The sequence below is a fragment of the Felis catus genome, chromosome F2 (assembly GCF_018350175.1).
Source record: "Felis catus isolate Fca126 chromosome F2, F.catus_Fca126_mat1.0, whole genome shotgun sequence".
In the NCBI taxonomy this organism is placed as follows: domain Eukaryota; kingdom Metazoa; phylum Chordata; class Mammalia; order Carnivora; family Felidae; genus Felis; species Felis catus.
This window is the reverse complement of record NC_058385.1, coordinates 74,591,709-74,608,065: the sequence shown is the minus strand read 5'-3', so window position 1 is coordinate 74,608,065 and position 16,357 is coordinate 74,591,709. Positions and strand designations below refer to the sequence as shown.

The window sequence follows — 16,357 nt, the reverse complement described above, 5'->3', positions numbered from 1 at the left end:
CTCCGAGCTGTCAGCAGAGTGGGGCTCGAACTCACGAACCGCGAGATCACGACCAGAGCCGAAGTCGAACGCTCAACCGACCGAGCCACCCGGGCGCCCCCAGAGCGGTTTCCATTTCACCGTGCAACCTCCCCCACACTCCTCTTTACTCTCGCTGGTTCCTAAGGCAGCTGGCAATCTCCATCTCTGTACACCCGATTCTCCAACCCCTGCTTCCCCAGCCCCTGCCGTGTGCCACACCCCGTGCTAGGCCCAGAGGATGCGTTATAGTCCCTGCCCTCAAGGTGCTAGCTGGAGATGTAGAACGGCATTGAGTGAGTGAGTGCGTGCGTGAATGAATGAATGAATGAATGAGTAAATGAATGAACAGTAAAATTTCCGGAGCTACCTTCCAGCGTGGGCATACTGGTAGTGCTGGTCTTTTGTGAATTTCAGAATTCATACTTCTAAGCCCGTCTCCAAATTTCTAGCTATTTTTATGACCGTATGTAAAATATCTGGGACCCAGTCTCCACCATCTGCACATCTGTGGAATGAACTCGATGTTCCATCGTGACGCATGATAACAGCACACACAAGAAGATCTGGTAAGTCATTTTGCTGATGATTTATTGCCTTAAGGACAGAAGCATAAACGGGGAATTTGCGCACCGAAAATCCTTCACATTGAACAAACATGTTCCACGTTACACAAATCAGGAGAAAAATGAGGAATGTTGCAAAACATGACAGATCGCCCAAGTGCTCTTTTTTTCCTCTATTGGGAAATTCCAAAACGTTCCTTCATTTGTATTTCTTAGTCACTTGCAAAAATGGCGGTAGGAATACTTAAATACGAAGTCACAGTTTGAAAATAGATATAAACACACACACACACACACACACACACGTATATGTGCACAGATACACAGTTGACCATTCTGACCATTCGTGAGTCCCAAGCTGTGCAGGCTTATTATTGGAGTTGCTTTACAGCAAGATAAGTCTTTAAAAAGCAGTGACTTAATTCAATAGAATGGTCAGGGGTTTCGTTGCTTCCCCATGATCTCTATGTACACACAGCACAATGTTAATGAGATTATAGACAACTGTATCATTCAAACCTACTTGCTTGACTCCCTCTCTGAATCACCTTGAAATTAACATTGTCCAGACACGGCCCTGTTGTCAGTAAAGCACCTCTTGGTACCTTTTGATCTCGGGGGCATGTGCACCGGGCTTCGGGTCAGGAGAGGTGGCTCAGGGGTCAGACTGACCTTGGTTGGCAATCCCGGTCTGCAGTTCCCTAGCTAGTAAGACACTGAGCAGAGGACGTAACATCTATGAGCCCCAGCGTCTTCTCTCTGACGCGGAAAACGATTATAACGCCAAGTCTCATAGGTTTGCTATGAGGACTAAGAAAGATATAGCAGGAAAGCACCTAGCCCAGGCCTGGCACTCAGTAAGTGCTCGCCAAGTGTTGACAATAAGGTTTAGGAAGAAGTGGTGGTTTGAGAATACGGGTTTCCTCTCTCCACCTAAGCACACCAGAGAAATTCACTTGAGGCGCTAATGTGAATTTCTTCACCAAAGGCTAACAAATCCTTCGTGTACCTTCCCCTTATCCCAGAACACGGAGTAACAAAGGACTGGAGACACCATCTGTCTTGTCTACTGGATGGCCTTGCCAATGAGATGCTCTTCTGGGGGTCATTCGTGCTCTTCCTGGAGGCTTCCCCAAGAGCCAGGCCGAGGGGAATAAGCTGGAATTTGGGCTCCAATTTGTTTTGGCTGATTTCTCAGCCTCTGTGAGTCTCAAACTTTCCACGTGTAGAAACGGGGACGAGAAGCTTCCTTCCAAACGTCGTGAATGTTAGCAAGATAATTTAAGCAAAGTGGGTGGCACCAAGGAGGCCTTCAAAAAAGGGACATTTTTTCTTTGTGACTAATATTCCTAACTTTTATTGAGGTCGGTCACACCACTGCCGAATGAATCTGACTGCTGGAAAGGTTTTCCTTGCATTGGTCCCAAATCTCCTTCCCCATGACTTCAGAACATGGAGCTGAGACTTTTCCCAGGGGGGCCTGCCTAGGACACGTCCGTTTCTCAAAACCAATGTAACTGGAGTTACCCCAGCCCACTTGGCCCCAGGGCACTCCCGGATTCCTCCATCCAGGTTTCCTAGGATCTTGGAAGCTATGCTCATTTTTCCAAACTGGGATGCAGAGTCAGGAAGAACCTAGCTCTTGGATTTCTGCTGAATTTCAAACGCGGTTAGCCGTCATCCGGTCCTTGTGATTTGTAGACCTCAGGTGATTTCACTCTGAGAAAATCCAACGTAGATCCACACAGGCTTAGAGAAGAGCTTATTCCTGGGGTAAATGCTCTTCACACAAAATGTCTTTTTCAACAAAAAAAAAAAGACATTTGTTTAAATATCCAGCGTCTCCTTCCTAGGGCACTTCAAATAAGATTTGGCTGATAAGATCTGTACCTTTGGAAGAAGAGAGCCTCTGAGTAAAAGTAGGAACACATACGTGGTGTCTTTTATTCCACAAATATATATTGAGGACCACTGTATGCCTTGTATGGACCAGGCGTGGGGGAGGTCATGGTCAGGAAGGCATATTTCCAGTCCTTTTTTCCTATTTCAGAACCCCTGGCCCACCAACACCGAATTCCCTCAGGAATAGCCCGCACATCTCTCATCCGAAGCATTGGATAAACAAAACCATCTCTTAAATTCATGATGAAGGCTGGCTCCTGATCTGAAGGAGGGGAGGACCGATTCATGGAGTTTTGTCCATCCCGTATTTTTTTTTTTTTTTTTTTTTTTGGATGCTCAGGCACCTACATTACCTGGAAGCGAGATACGCTTCTCTTGGGAAAGGAGCTAGAGGCAGTAAAAAGAGTGAAAAAACAAGGGCAGGAAGTCGGTTACTCTGACGTGTTTTCCTGCTCGACCCGCTTGGGAGCTCTAAAAAAGTAAGGGCAGAGGGGCGCCTGGGTGGCTCAGTCGGTTAAGCGTCCGACTTCAGCCAGGTCACGATCTCGCGGTCCGGGAGTTCGAGCCCCGCGTCAGGCTCTGGGCTGATGGCTCAGAGCCTGGAGCCTGTTTCCGATTCTGTGTCTCCCTCTCTCTCTGCCCCTCCCCCGTTCATGCTCTGTCTCTCTCTGTCCCAAAAATAAATAAATGTTGAAAAAAAAAATTAAAAAAAAAAAAAGGGCAGAGACACGGGTCGTAAAGTCCATCCGACTTGGATTTGAATCCTGACTTCCCCACGTACCCGCCGGCTGACTTCGGTCAAAGCTCCGTACCTTGCTGAGCTGCTATTTCACATTTGTAAGAACAGGAAGAATAATAGGCCCTTGCCAACACGATTGCCAAGTCTCCCCACGAGCCGATGCATGCAGAGCACTGGGAACAATATCCGGCAAACAGAAGGTAGTAAATAAAAGAATTGTGACAGTAAATATTTATATTCTGCCAACAAGATAAATAATAGTCTCATTTCCATTCATAACCACCTTCTGTTCCTTTTAAGCTTCAACCCACTTTGGCATTTAGTCCCTGTTAAATATATTTCCGTTTCTAGACAACTGGTAAACCTGTCTTCACACCAGGACTGGGGGTTTGGGTCAGCAGACCCGAAGTCTGTGAGAAGGGTCACTGCAGCAGAAAGAGTGGTGTCCTTGTGCCCCAGACTGATGCAGATTGGATCCGCTTCGTGGTTTGAGCCACATACAGCCTGTAGCTGTCTCCGTTACTTTAGGCGGGTCCGGCCCGGACTTCAGCGGGGTCTCCCAAGGCCCCGTAAGAGCAGAGCAACGTCCCGGGATGCCACTCTCAGGGGTCAGAGGGGCCATCCTAAGGGCTCCCCCAACTCCCAAGAGCCCCCAAGCAGGGAGAGGGTCTGGATGCCCAGAAGAGCTGGCCAGCTGCCCGGTGTCCTGCTGGTCAGCAGCAGATTCACGCCAGGGTCCGTCACTTCTGAAAATTGGCCGACCCTGTTCTGACCCCAGAGTATTGACTGGAGACTTTTCCCGTGAATAAGAATGAAAGTCATCAAATTGCATTTCTGACCAAAACGAACCAGTGTGGACCCTTTACCGTGCAGGGATGAGGAGAGACTTAGCCCAAATCTTCGGAATCAGAGACACTTGGGTGTGCTACGGTCAGAACTGTCTATCAGCGTCCACGTGGCAGGACCCACATAATAGACTGTTCCATTGTCCTAGATCCCATCTGTGCTTGTGAACGGACCCAAAGAGTCTTGTGGTTTGGCATCTAGAAAGGGAAGGAGCGACGTGAAATGCCTAGCTGATTCTGTTCCTTGGAACTCAGGTAAGATCCAGCAGGACTTCCAGTGACTTGGACAGGCTTGGGTTTTGTCCAGAAGAGCTGGAGACAGGCACTTTGTCTGGAGCGTATGCAGAACACGGCCAAGGAGAGAAGTCAGAGTCTGGGCCCGAGCAGCAGCGGAATGGGTCGTTCGGGTGGTTGGAAACAGGACAGGGGGCTGACGGTCTGGATCAGGATAGTTAGAAGTCAGCGGGAAGTGGACGAAGAAGGCTCAACTGGGGGCCTCGGAGGGCTGGCTGCTTTGCACACACTGGGCCACGCCCGAGCCCCGTGTTTTGTACCCGTCTAATTGGCAATTTCTGGGAAGTCAGGGTAGGATTCTAAGTCGGCAAAGATATCGTTGGGATTCCTACAACTCAGGTTGCAGAAGCAAGCGTTGATCCATAGGACCTGGCGGGAGAAGCCAGGCCCGTCGGGACATTGGAAGGAGACGTCGATGGTCTTGGACTTGTAGGGTATGCAGCACCTGCTGTCTGTGCACACCCCACAGTACTTTGGCCGGTAGGGACGCGTGCTGGTGCAGCCGGCGAGGGTGAAGTTCATGGATGCCGCGGGCTGGTACACAGCCAAACACTTCTTCCCTTCCTGCAGAAAAGGAGGTTTCAGTTGGGGTGCTCAGAGGATGAACAGTCACCGTCCTCCCTCCAAGCCCTCATTTCTCCCTTCGCACTCACCACGCAGGAACCCTCCACTTTTCTTTCAGGTCTGCAGCATCTTCAAGCGAGGTTGGACCTCCCCAAACACGGCGAGACCCAGACATATTATGCAGAAGCAACTGAAGGCCTCCCCGGGCCCTGCCTGGCATGCATGGTTCCTCCTAGCAACCTATAAGGTCTTCTTTCCTACCTTTCTGCCTGGCCCACGCCCAGGACTCTCTCACGGTTTTGCCAACGCAGGATGCCTGCGTCGCTCCCTCGGTCTACCAAGTGTCCCAGCTGTTGAGTGCTAGAACCATCACGGGGTTCCATGATCGGGGAGCTGCGCTTTCCCCTAACCTGTTCTTCCTCCTCTGCCCACGGACTCTCGCACACATCCTCCTCATGCAGCTTGCTCAACCAGAGTGTACTCTGGAAAACTAGCTCTATCTCCCCACTGGGCAGTGGGTCACTTGAGAGCAGGGCCCTTACTGTGACTCTACAATCTAATTCCGCACCCCGTACCCAGTAGGCACTCACTAAATTCATTGAACGAATGGCTCTCCCACGTGCCGGCACCAGGCCAGAACTGGGGGTAGAGCAGGTCCAGGCTACGCAGGGCTTGACGCTTATACAGATCGAGGAGCCATCTTGGGTTCATAATTCCAAAACCAAAATTGGGTGGGAAGCAAGAGGCAACAGCAAAGACTTGAGTTGGCTTTATGGTAGACCCACCCCTACCTCAAAGGCACGGTGCCTTCACCCAACTTGGGGCCTTGGTTCCCATCTTTCCTACAGCTCACAACTCTTCCATTCACGCTCTCAGTTAAACCACATCCGCTGAGTACCTACTCTGCACCAGGCACCAAGAGTATGGAGGCCAGCGTGGCAGAGGTAACTGATCAGAGAGGGAGCGGAAGAGAGAAGGGAAGAAGAAGGAGAAGGAGGAGGTGGAAAGATCCAGTTGGCTGGCACAGAGATAATGGAGTCGGGGTGGGGGACAGGGAGTAAGAAGGACTCGTGGGGAAGTGGAGCTCTCTTGTCCCCTGGGCAGTCCTCTCTTCGTCAGCCCCAAGATGCCATCAGTGCTCCAAAAATGGAGTCAGTGCTGAGTTTTCCTTTCCTTTCCTTTTCTTTTCTTTTTATGTGGCACCAAGGCATGGGACCAGTCCCAAGACAGAAGTGAGGAGACCTTGAGTTAGATAAATCAGACCCATTTCTAAATTTTTTTTTCAACGTTTATTTATTTTTGGGACAGAGAGAGACAGAGCATGAACGGGCAAGGGGCAGAGAGAGAGGGAGACACAGAATCGGAAACAGGCTCCAGGCTCTGAGCCATCAGCCCAGAGCCCGACGCGGGGCTCAAACTCACAGACCGCGAGATCGTGACCTGGCTGAAGTCGGACGCTTAACCGACTGCGCCACCCAGGCGCCCCTAAGTCAGACCCATTTCTAACTACTGTGGCCCACTCTATCCTCATCCTTTAATTATCTTAGCCTCTCAACGCCAGAAGAGATGTCAGACCAACTCCAAGTCTTACCGACGAGGAGCCTGCGGCTCAGAGATGCAGAGATTGGCCACAGTCATGTGCAGTCAGCAGCAAATGGGCATTTGACTCCTGACTCCAGCTGTCCTGAGCCCTCTTTAGAGCTCTCCTACTGCCCAGTGTGACTGTCATGTCCGTGCACTTGGGTGTGGGCTGGGACAGGACCACAGGGTGAGTGGAAGTCAGTGAGAGTCCCTGAGCATCTCCACAGGAAAGCACTTCCAAGGGCCTCTGAGTTCTCTCCAGAGTGACCCTGACTCTGAGAATATGGTCACCGCAATGCTTCCGTTGACTGAAAGCCCGCTGATATGCATTATCCCGTGTAACTCTTCCGAAGGGGGCTTAACTCTTCCCATTTTCCAAACGGCCCCCTCGAGGAAGTGCAGGCGCCAGGCTTTAAGCTGGGCTTGTAAGATGCCTACCCCGCCCTGGAGGGTGGACTCACCTTGATGTGTGGACGGATGTCCACGTCGCAGGGTCGCAGGGTGCAGAGGCGGCTTTCCTGCTCGGGCCAGCACCGGGTGTTGACGTTGGAGATACGAGTGGAGACCCCCAGGCCGCAGCTGGTGGAACAAGGGCTCCAGGGGCTCGTGTAGGCTATGCAGTTCCTGTGCCACGGCTCCACCTCACCCGTGGCCGCTGTGGATATAGGGACCGGACTCCCTGTGAGTCGCCAGACGCCATCAGCCACTCCGCCCCACCCTCAGCGCCCACAGGGTCCGGGACCCTGAAGCTTCAAGAGGAAAGAGGTGGGCTATCTCCCCCCACTCCTGAAAGGGCAAGTTAACTCCTAACCCCTCCCCAGGGAGAGGAGGATCTGCTCTGGGCTCCTCTGCTTCTCTGGAAGAAAGATCATCTTTAGAGACAGGTGGACCAGAGTGCAAATCCTGCGTGACCATCTCCAAGCCGTAGGGTTCCGGGTAACTCACTCCGGGCCTCGGTGTCCTCGTTGGAACAGAACACCTGCCTTCCAAGGCTGGTGTGCCAAGCAAAGGGTCTGTTTACTGAGTGCATATCAGGCACCTGCAAGGTGCTATCCCTGCCCCTGCAGAGATCAAGTTTATTTGGAGAAAGTCAGAGGGAGTGTCTATCCCCTAGAGCCTAATAGCTAATCTGGGTGATGCTGAGGGCACAGTGGTTAAAGAGACACACAGGCTTCAGAGCCAAATTGCCTGGGTTCAACTATGAGCATGGCCACTTAGCAGTCGGGCAGCTTTCGAGAAGCTAACCCCACCTCCATGCCTCAGGCTCCCCACTTGCAAAGAGGGGTTGACGCTAGCATTTCCCTCCCAGGGCTGTGGACAGAAAAGATGGGTCCGTGCCTATGAAAGCCACAAGCTGTCTCTGGCCCTTAGTAGACTCTCAGTAAACACGAGCTTACGTGGTTTCTTGACTGTCAACTAAACACCAAGTCTCGGATGGTTCTATCCATGTGTGCATCCCAGCATCTAGAACATGGTGAGTGCTCACTTACTCTCTGAGTAATGGAAAAATGGGCTAAGCTAGAGGGGGAGGCAAGGAAAAAGCCAGCAGGACAAAAGAGAGGTGCCACAGAAAGACGGAACAAGATATACAAGAGAAGCCTCAAAGAGGAAGCCAGTCCCGCCCTAACACACGTGCCCACAGGCAGGAAGACAGAGAAAGGACCGGGCAGAGGGGGGAGAGGAGGAAAGACAGATGGTAGGGCAGGGGAGCGGGGGAGGGGGAGAGAAGGAAGGCGGGGGAGGGAGGCTGGTTTGCAGTGGGGAGGACGGGAAGGAGGGGGGAGAAGAGTGATAAAAAAATGGAGAGGGGTCAGGGCCGGACACTCAGCCCCTCCAAGTGAACAGGTGTGCAGGGAACGGGGATGGGTGAAGGCAGGAAGGAATGAGTGAAGGGGGAGCTTTGAGAGGCAGAAGAAACAAGAAGAGGCAACTAAGGACAGAAGAGAGGAGGGCTGGGATGAGCTGGGGGTGGGAGCACGGAGGAGGGAGGCGGAGGGACGGATTTGCCTAGGAGGATAAAAGGGCTTTGGTTTCTGGGTCGCCCACTGGCAGGCAGGGGCTCTGCTCGTCCTGGGTCAGAACGGGGTCACTGGGCCACATACAATGGGCAGCCAGCCACTGCCCCTCCCCCTGTGACCCTTGTGTGGCTCTGCCGGTTGGGGGCTGCGGTGGGACTATTGCCTTGGGCCTGCTAGGAACAGAGCACGGCCAGCCCAGGCCCCTCCGGAGAGGCTCTGTCCCCCGGAACTGCGGGGAGGGGCAGGACCACTGGAGGGTGGCACCCGCTGAGGGCACACAGCCTGGGGGCACGTCTCTATTGTCTGGGCTGGTCCCCTGGCACCCCCCCCCTTTCCTGCTTTCCAGTTTGTTCTCTGAAACACCTTCTTCACCTAGCTGCTACAAAACCTCTTTCTCCTGTTTCTGTCCTGCCTCTTGGATTCGCCTGTCTCAGCTTTTTCTCTCCCTGGCCTTGAATGATGGTGTTTCCGGGGCCACACCTATGGTTCTCCACCTGGGCGATTTTGTCCCCCAGTGTCCAATGGCAATGTCTGCAGGTATTTTTGGTTGTTACTCCCTGAGAGGCAGGTGCTGCAGACATCTAGTAGGGAGAGGCCGGGGGTGCTGGTAGACACCCCACAATGCACAAGGCAGCCCTCCCCACAGAGTCTTCTCTGGTCTGGGATGTTGTCTGTACCAGGGTTGAGAAACCTTGCTCTACACAGTCTCCCTGAACAATCTCAGGCACTTACAATTGTTAGGAAACCATCAGTACCCTTGAAACCCCAGACTCTATTGGCATCTCTTCACTCTTTCATGTCCACTTGTCTGGCAGACACTTTCCTTCTAGAAATATCCTCATCTGCTGTCTTCTGTGTCATCAGCTGCTCCTGGTTTTCCTCTTCTATTCCCCACACTCTGTCCCTGTCCCCCCTCAAATGTCAGCCCTCCCAGACCTCTGTCTCACTCTACATATCATCCCTGGACCATCGTACTCGCCATCAGCAGCCCCAGGTGCATGGCTTCCAGAGCTCTCTCTGCAGTGGATTGATGCTATGACCCCGGTCCTACTCCTCATGTGTGCCTCTCACATCAGTACCTTCCTTGCAATCTCCACCCCAACTGCCCTAGCTCAGATCCTCACTGGCCCATCCATCCATCCATCTGCCCACCCATCCATCTGCCCATCCATCCATCCGTCCATCCATCCACCAATCTATCCATCTATCCATCTACCCATCCATCCATCTGCCCATCCATCCATCTGCCCATCCATCCGTCAATCCATCCATCCGTCCATCCATCCATCCATCCGCCCATCCATCCGCCCATCCATCTATCTATCCATCTGCCCATCCATCCATCTGCCCATCCATCCATCCGTCCATCCATCCATCCATCCATCCATCCATCCATCCGCCCATCCATCCATCCATCCATCCATCTGCCTATCCATCTATCCATCCACCCATCCAGCCATCCATCCATCTGCCCATCCATCCATCCATCCATCCGCCCATCCATCCATCCATCCATCCGTCCATCCATCTGCCTATCCATCTATCCATCCACCCATCCAGCCATCCATCCATCTGCCCATCCGTCCATCCATCCATCCATCCATCCATCCATCCATCCGCCCATCCATCCATCCATCCATCCATCTGCCTATCCATCTATCCATCCACCCATCCAGCCATCCATCCATCTGCCCATCCATCCATCCATCCATCCGCCCATCCATCCATCCATCCATCCGTCCATCCATCTGCCTATCCATCTATCCATCCACCCATCCAGCCATCCATCCATCTGCCCATCCATCTATCCATCCATCCATCCATCCATCTGCCCATCCATCCATCCATCCATCTGCCCATCCATCCATCCATCTGCCCATCCATCCATCCATCCATCCATCCATCCATCTGCCCATCCATCCATCCATCCATCCATCTGCCCATCCATCCATCCATCCATCCATCCGCCCATCCATCCATCCATCCATCTGCCCATCCATCCATCCATCCGCCCATCCATCCATCCATCCATCCATCCATCCATCCATCCATCTTCCCATCCATCCATCCATGCGCCCATCCATCCATCCATCCATCCATCCATCCATCTGTGCATCCATCTGTCCATCCATCCATCCGCCCATCCATCCATCCATCTGCCCATCCATCCAATCCATCCGCCCATCCATCTATCCATCCATCCGCCCATCCATTCATCTGCCCATCCACCCATATGACAAACATCGATCTGGTACCTGAGAAGTGGCTGACCTTGGGCTAGTCCAGGAAGCAGTGTTAAAACAAGTGGGCCTGTCCCTCTCCTCCTTTTCCAGGGCTTCCTCTGGCTCACCTGTCCACCTATCCTCCATAGTGAGGCGGAAGCCACCTACCCCCTCTCCCTCCCTTGCACCTTGTGTTCATGCTTCTCCTCCTGGGGGCGCACACACACCGTTCCTGCACCTCCACTCCCCTACCTAATCTCTTAAGTAGGATAACAATGACTCCCGTGTATCTGGCTTTGTTCTTTATAAAGCTCTTCCTCATTTTATGCTGCGAGGACCCCATAAAACAGATGGGACAGATGGAGAAATAGGGTCCGGGAGGTCACGCAGCTAGTGGGGCGGTGCTCTGGGACTGGGACTCAGCGCGTGTGCCAATCACGGTGGCCAGGGCCCCGCCCTCCCGTCCCCCGTCCAGTTCCCTCTCCCCGGAACCCACCTAGGGCGCCTGTGTGGCGCTGCGCTGTCTTGCGTGGCGTCGTGGCACCGTCGTCACACACCCACTGCTGGCAGCAGCGGCCGGGCACGCTCACCCGCCGGGGGCGGCGGCACCAGAGGCGCGGGGGGCGCGCGCGCACGCACAGGGGTGTGCAGCCCACGGCGCCGTCCACACACGTACAGTTGTACTTGCAGTTGGGCTGGAAGGACTGGCCGTTGGTGTAGCGCACCCCGTCCAGGACGCAGCCCACGCCGACCACCTCTGCAAACACACACAGCCGCCGCTCGGGTCAGGCCCAGTGGGCTCGGCGCCCCCATGTGGACACCTCCCGCCTCTGGACCTGTCCCAGCCCTCGGGGAGAACCGCGCGTGGGCGAGGGCGGGCAGGCAGGACCACCGCAGGGTGGGAGTGTGGGGTGCGGCTCAGCCATCACCCGCTGAGTGACCCCAGGGGCCAGGCTGGCAGCCGGTGAGAAGCTAGAGCATGGCGGGCGCAAGAACCTATGCGACCCGTCCGGTCCCACCCCAAGCATGTGGCACAGAGCCTAGTACTGACAAATGCCTCTAGGGTCATGGTTCTGAGAGGGCCAAGTGTAGAGCCAATCAGAACACTTTGAAACAAAGATTCCACTCATTCAATGCATATTTATAGAAGGTTCTAGGCACCGGAGATTCAGCAGCGACCAAAACAGACAAAACCATGCCCCCATAGAGCTTACATGACAGTGGGGGGTGACACAGGAAAGACAGATCACACAGTGTGTTGATGGGCACCAGTGCCCGGGGAGAACAGTGAAGAGGAGGGGCGGCTGGGGGATGGGGGGCAGTGGCCGATTCAAGTGGGCAGCCAAGCCTCACCCAAGTGATGCGGCTTCGGCAAAGACAGAAGGAGGTGAGGACGGTAGGCCGCACAGGTGTCAGGGGAGGAGTCTGCCGGACGGGGGAAGGGCTGTAGGTGTCAAGGGCCAGGTGGGAGCAGTCCCGGGACGGGGCAAGGGCTTCCCTGCAGGCTCAGAGGAAGAGGCAAAGCTGTTAGCACCTGGATACCCGGGATCTATTTGAGAAGTAACTGGTGACTCAGCTCGAGGAATCACGCCGCCCAAGAGCGCGCGCGGGGCTGGATGGTGAGCAGAGACAACAGGCAGAAGGGCGGTGTGGGGAGGCCACCCCAGCAATCCAGGCCAGCGGTGGCTGTGCTTGGACCACCCCGGAGGAGGGCTCAGCTTCTGGATGTGCTTGGAAGGAGCAGCTGCCGGATGGGATGTGAGGAGTGGAGGAGAGTCAGGAATGACTCCTGCTTCTATGACCTGAGCCCCGGAAGGGGAGAGGTGCTCTGTCCTCGGAGGAGCTGGCTTTGGGGTGAGTGGCCTCGAGGGTTCTTCGTGAGACAGGAGATCGCAGTAAGCAAGTTCAGGGGCCCGGCAGCGGGGGTCGGGGGCTGCTGGGCCTGGCCAGCGCTGCACCCCCCTGCCCCTTCCACCCCAGACGCGTCCCGCCTTGAGGACAGCGTCTGGAAGTGCAGGCAGAGAGCTCCCAGGCAGCAAGAGTGCGCACCTGAGGAGGGCTAGTTTGAAATCCGCGGTCTGACAGAGCATCTCCGGGGTTTGCCTGCAGGTGGTCACTGATATAATAGCCCTGGCATCTCCCAGCGCTGCCCGCGGTCACCTGACCTGCTCGGTGCCAGGCTTCCTGCATTGCTGATTTCATCCGAGACTGGAAACACCACCCACCGTCACCTCCGTTTTCACATCTAGCAAAACTGAGTCTCCGTGAAGTCACGTGCCGAAGGCGGCCCAGCTAGACGCAGAGCCTCACAGCCTGTGGGAATGTTGGCGCGGCTGCTGTTTTTCCTGGGAGGAGATCGTGCAGGGAGGAGGCCCAGAAAGGAAAGGCGCTACCGCTCGCTGACCATCTATCTGATCTTGTGCCAGGCACCATCTCATATGTTATCTCATTCAGTTCTCCCGGGGACTTCACGAGGAGAGTTTTATTTTCCCCGTTTGGCAGACGGGGAGGTCAAGTGATTCATTAGCTCAAGGTCACCCAGCTGGTGAAATGATAGAGCTGCCCCTCCAACCCAGGGGAGCGATAGCCCCACAGCCCATTTCCTTCCACCAGACACCGGTAAAGGAGGGGAAATGGGAAAAAAAAACAACAAACCGAACCAAAACAAGGCGAAGCGGAGGAAGCCCTGGGTGAATCACTCATCCTTTCGCTCTGAGTCACCCCCGGCCGCGCCCTTGCACCCGGAAGGTGGGAGCACGCGTGCGCGTGTGGGTGCACGCGTGCGCGTGTGTGGGCATGATGGTGGAGGGGGAGAAGGGGCGTGCTGAAACCTGGTCTCTGCCCCTGGATGGGGGAACTTTGCAGGGACAAGGCAGCGCCGGGTGCCAGGGAGCCCTTGGCCCAGTGGCTGTCACCACCAGCTGCACGGAGGCACCAGCTGGGGAACTTTCAAAAATTCTGACTCCCGCCCTGTGCCCCAGATGATGGGACTCTGTACTTTTATGGTTATTTTCCGGGCCTTAGTATTTTTTTTAAAGTAGGCTTCATGCCCACGGCAGAGCCCAACTTGACCCTGAGATCAAGACCTGAGCTGAGATCACGAGTCGGATGCTTAACTGAGCCATCCAGGAGCCCTTGACCTTTGCAGGTTTGAGCTCCTCGGGTGAATCCAGTTTGCAGTCAAGATTGGGAACCTTGCTTCTGAAAGCTGTTCTCAGTCTCCTGGGAGTCTGGGACTGGTGGGGGACAGTGGCCCTGAGCAGCCTGCCCACCGCTGGTGAGAGCGAGAGTAGAGGTGTATGAAAGATGTACGGCTGGGCCCACAGCAGACTCTAACGCGCCCTCCTCATTCACTTGCACGCTAATGGGAAGCTCACCACCTCCTATCTAATCTCAGACTTTGCAAGCACAGCCATGGCCTGGTGAGCCTTCCTCTTACTGAAGGACCAGCAGGAACCCAAATCCCTTGTTCCACACTCCAGGCCTTCACGTCCCTCACCCACCTCCTACTGGAGCATCAGCTGCATGGGAGCAAGGACAGGGGCCATGCCTTGTTGTAACCCCACTGTTGGATTATCACCCACCTGTTCATAACTATGTGAACGAGTCAGTGGATGGATGGATGGATAGATGGGTGGATGGGTGGGTGAATGGATGGATGGGTGGATGGGAGGTGGGGTGGGCCCTAATCTGTATTGTGCTCTGACCATGTATCAGGTTCTTGACGTCTCAATCACCCAAAGATGGAGGCCTTATTTGTCACATTTTCCTTGATGAGGAAACTGACACTTCAAGGGTTAAGTAGCTTGCCTAGTGACACCGTATTAGTTATGGTGCTGGGGTTCGAACTTAGATTGTCCAGCTCCAGAGACCACGCGTGAGCTTTCTACTCCTTCGCTGTCCACACTGGGGAGTCTGAGCCTGCAACGAGGCTCCTCTGAGGATGACCATGGACAAGGCTGAGATAATTTCTACAAGGGAAAGTTAAAACAAATCAAGTAAAGCAACGACCCAGAACAGCCGGTCACATTTGAGGCTTTAATGCGGTCCCTTGTTCATTCTCAACAACTGCATGAGGTTGGTTTGATCAAGCTCCTTAAGTGATGTGCCCAAGGTCACGTAGCCAGCAAACAGCAGGGCCAAGATTCAAAAACCCAGGTCTGTCTGCCTGTAAATTTCACGATCCTTCCAGCAAACCACACTGCTCTCAGGCCTGACCCAGCTGCGTTAAATGCAGAGTAATGTTTGTACAACCAAAATAGCCGAAGAGTGTAATTCAGAGGTCACTCTTTGCCCACAGAAGTATTTAGTTTGGCCCACAGAGTGTTTAAAAAAAATTTTTTTTTTTGGAACATGTCGCCAACATTTACAAATTATACACAAATCCGGATTTTTGGATTCTCTTGAAGACTGAGCAGCATGGACAAGTCCAAGCTCACTTTTCTGCCTGGCCACGGTGGCTTGTGCCCGGGAGCTGTGACCTCTGGTAGCCAAAGCTTACATTCATTAATTTGCCATAGTTCCGCCTTTCTCTGAGTTACATGTGCCAGTGCTCTGATTGCTTGTTGTTATGACCTGCCTTGTCTTGGCCTCGTTACACGCACACCTCCGTGGACAGATTTAACCCGTCTTGGGGACCGTCCATAGGTTGAGTTGACCATGTGCCAAAAAACTGTCTGTTTAAAGGGACCTTCTCTTTCTTCTTCTCGCCCTGAGGTGCCTTCCTCTGTATGGCCATCAGACGTTGGCCTCTCCTCTTTCTTGCCTTGGGGGGTCATGAACTCAGACACCATGGCAGCATTTCTGGGAAGATGTTTGATAGAATACTAGTGAGGGGTGTGTGTGTGTGTGTGTGTGTGTGTGTGTGTGTATACACACGTATGCATGCAATGTGTGTATCTGTGAGTGTGCATGTGTGTGTGGTGGGGTGGGTGAGTAGTTAACATCTACCTGGACAGAACAATTCCCTGTGCACTTACGTTTCAAAAATAGGGTTTCTTCTGGTACCTCCCGTTTTGGAATCTTACAGTGGACGTGAACATGTAAAACCTCTCAGAAGCTCTGTATACTTGTTCAACATTGTTTATTCTAGTGTCTGCAAACCAATGCGACCAGGGAACCCTTGGCAGGTGGGATATCTATTAAAATCTGTGGACCAGTTTTCTTTCCAGATAAAAGGAGAGGAAATACACAGGGGCTCATGGTGAGGGGGAGCTAAGAGGCTATCGTGAGCAAAGGCAGGACCTGAGACACAAAGAGATAGGGGGTGTGTATGGATTGGGAAGGCGGTTTTCCGGGCCTCTGGTGGGGGAAAGGCAGGCAGGAGAGGCAGTTTCAGGGCCTGCACCCTCTCTGGGTCCATGAGAGAATGTCTATAAAGATGGGGTGCCTGGCACATAGCAAGATGTCTGTGCAGCTTTAGACATTAGAGTGATAACAGTGAACTGAGTTCCCCTTTTAATGACCTGGAATAACAGCTTCCAAAAGGGGAAAGAAGTGATGAGACAGTCTCATAGAGCTGGAAGAGATTCTAGTGGAGGAAGGCTCAGCCAGCTTTCCTCACCTGGGTATGGGGAGAAAACTATACAACTGTCTCTCTCTATAAGCA

At 53.6% G+C, this 16,357-nt stretch overlaps 1 protein-coding gene across 1 annotated transcript in view; it reads right to left on the bottom strand.

Moving 5' to 3' along the window:
* Positions 1–592: 592 nt before the first annotated feature.
* The window catches only part of CCN4 (cellular communication network factor 4), a 35,714-nt gene continuing 19,949 nt past the window's right edge, over positions 593–16,357 (bottom strand). Inside the window, exons 3-5 of the mRNA XM_019823167.3 lie at positions 11,246–11,506; positions 6,971–7,164; positions 593–4,928 (exon numbers count right to left, since the gene is read on the bottom strand). Coding sequence (XP_019678726.2) covers positions 4,629–4,928; positions 6,971–7,164; positions 11,246–11,506 — 755 coding nt within the window. The 3' untranslated portion in view covers positions 593–4,628. The remainder of the gene's footprint in view (positions 4,929–6,970; positions 7,165–11,245; positions 11,507–16,357) is intronic.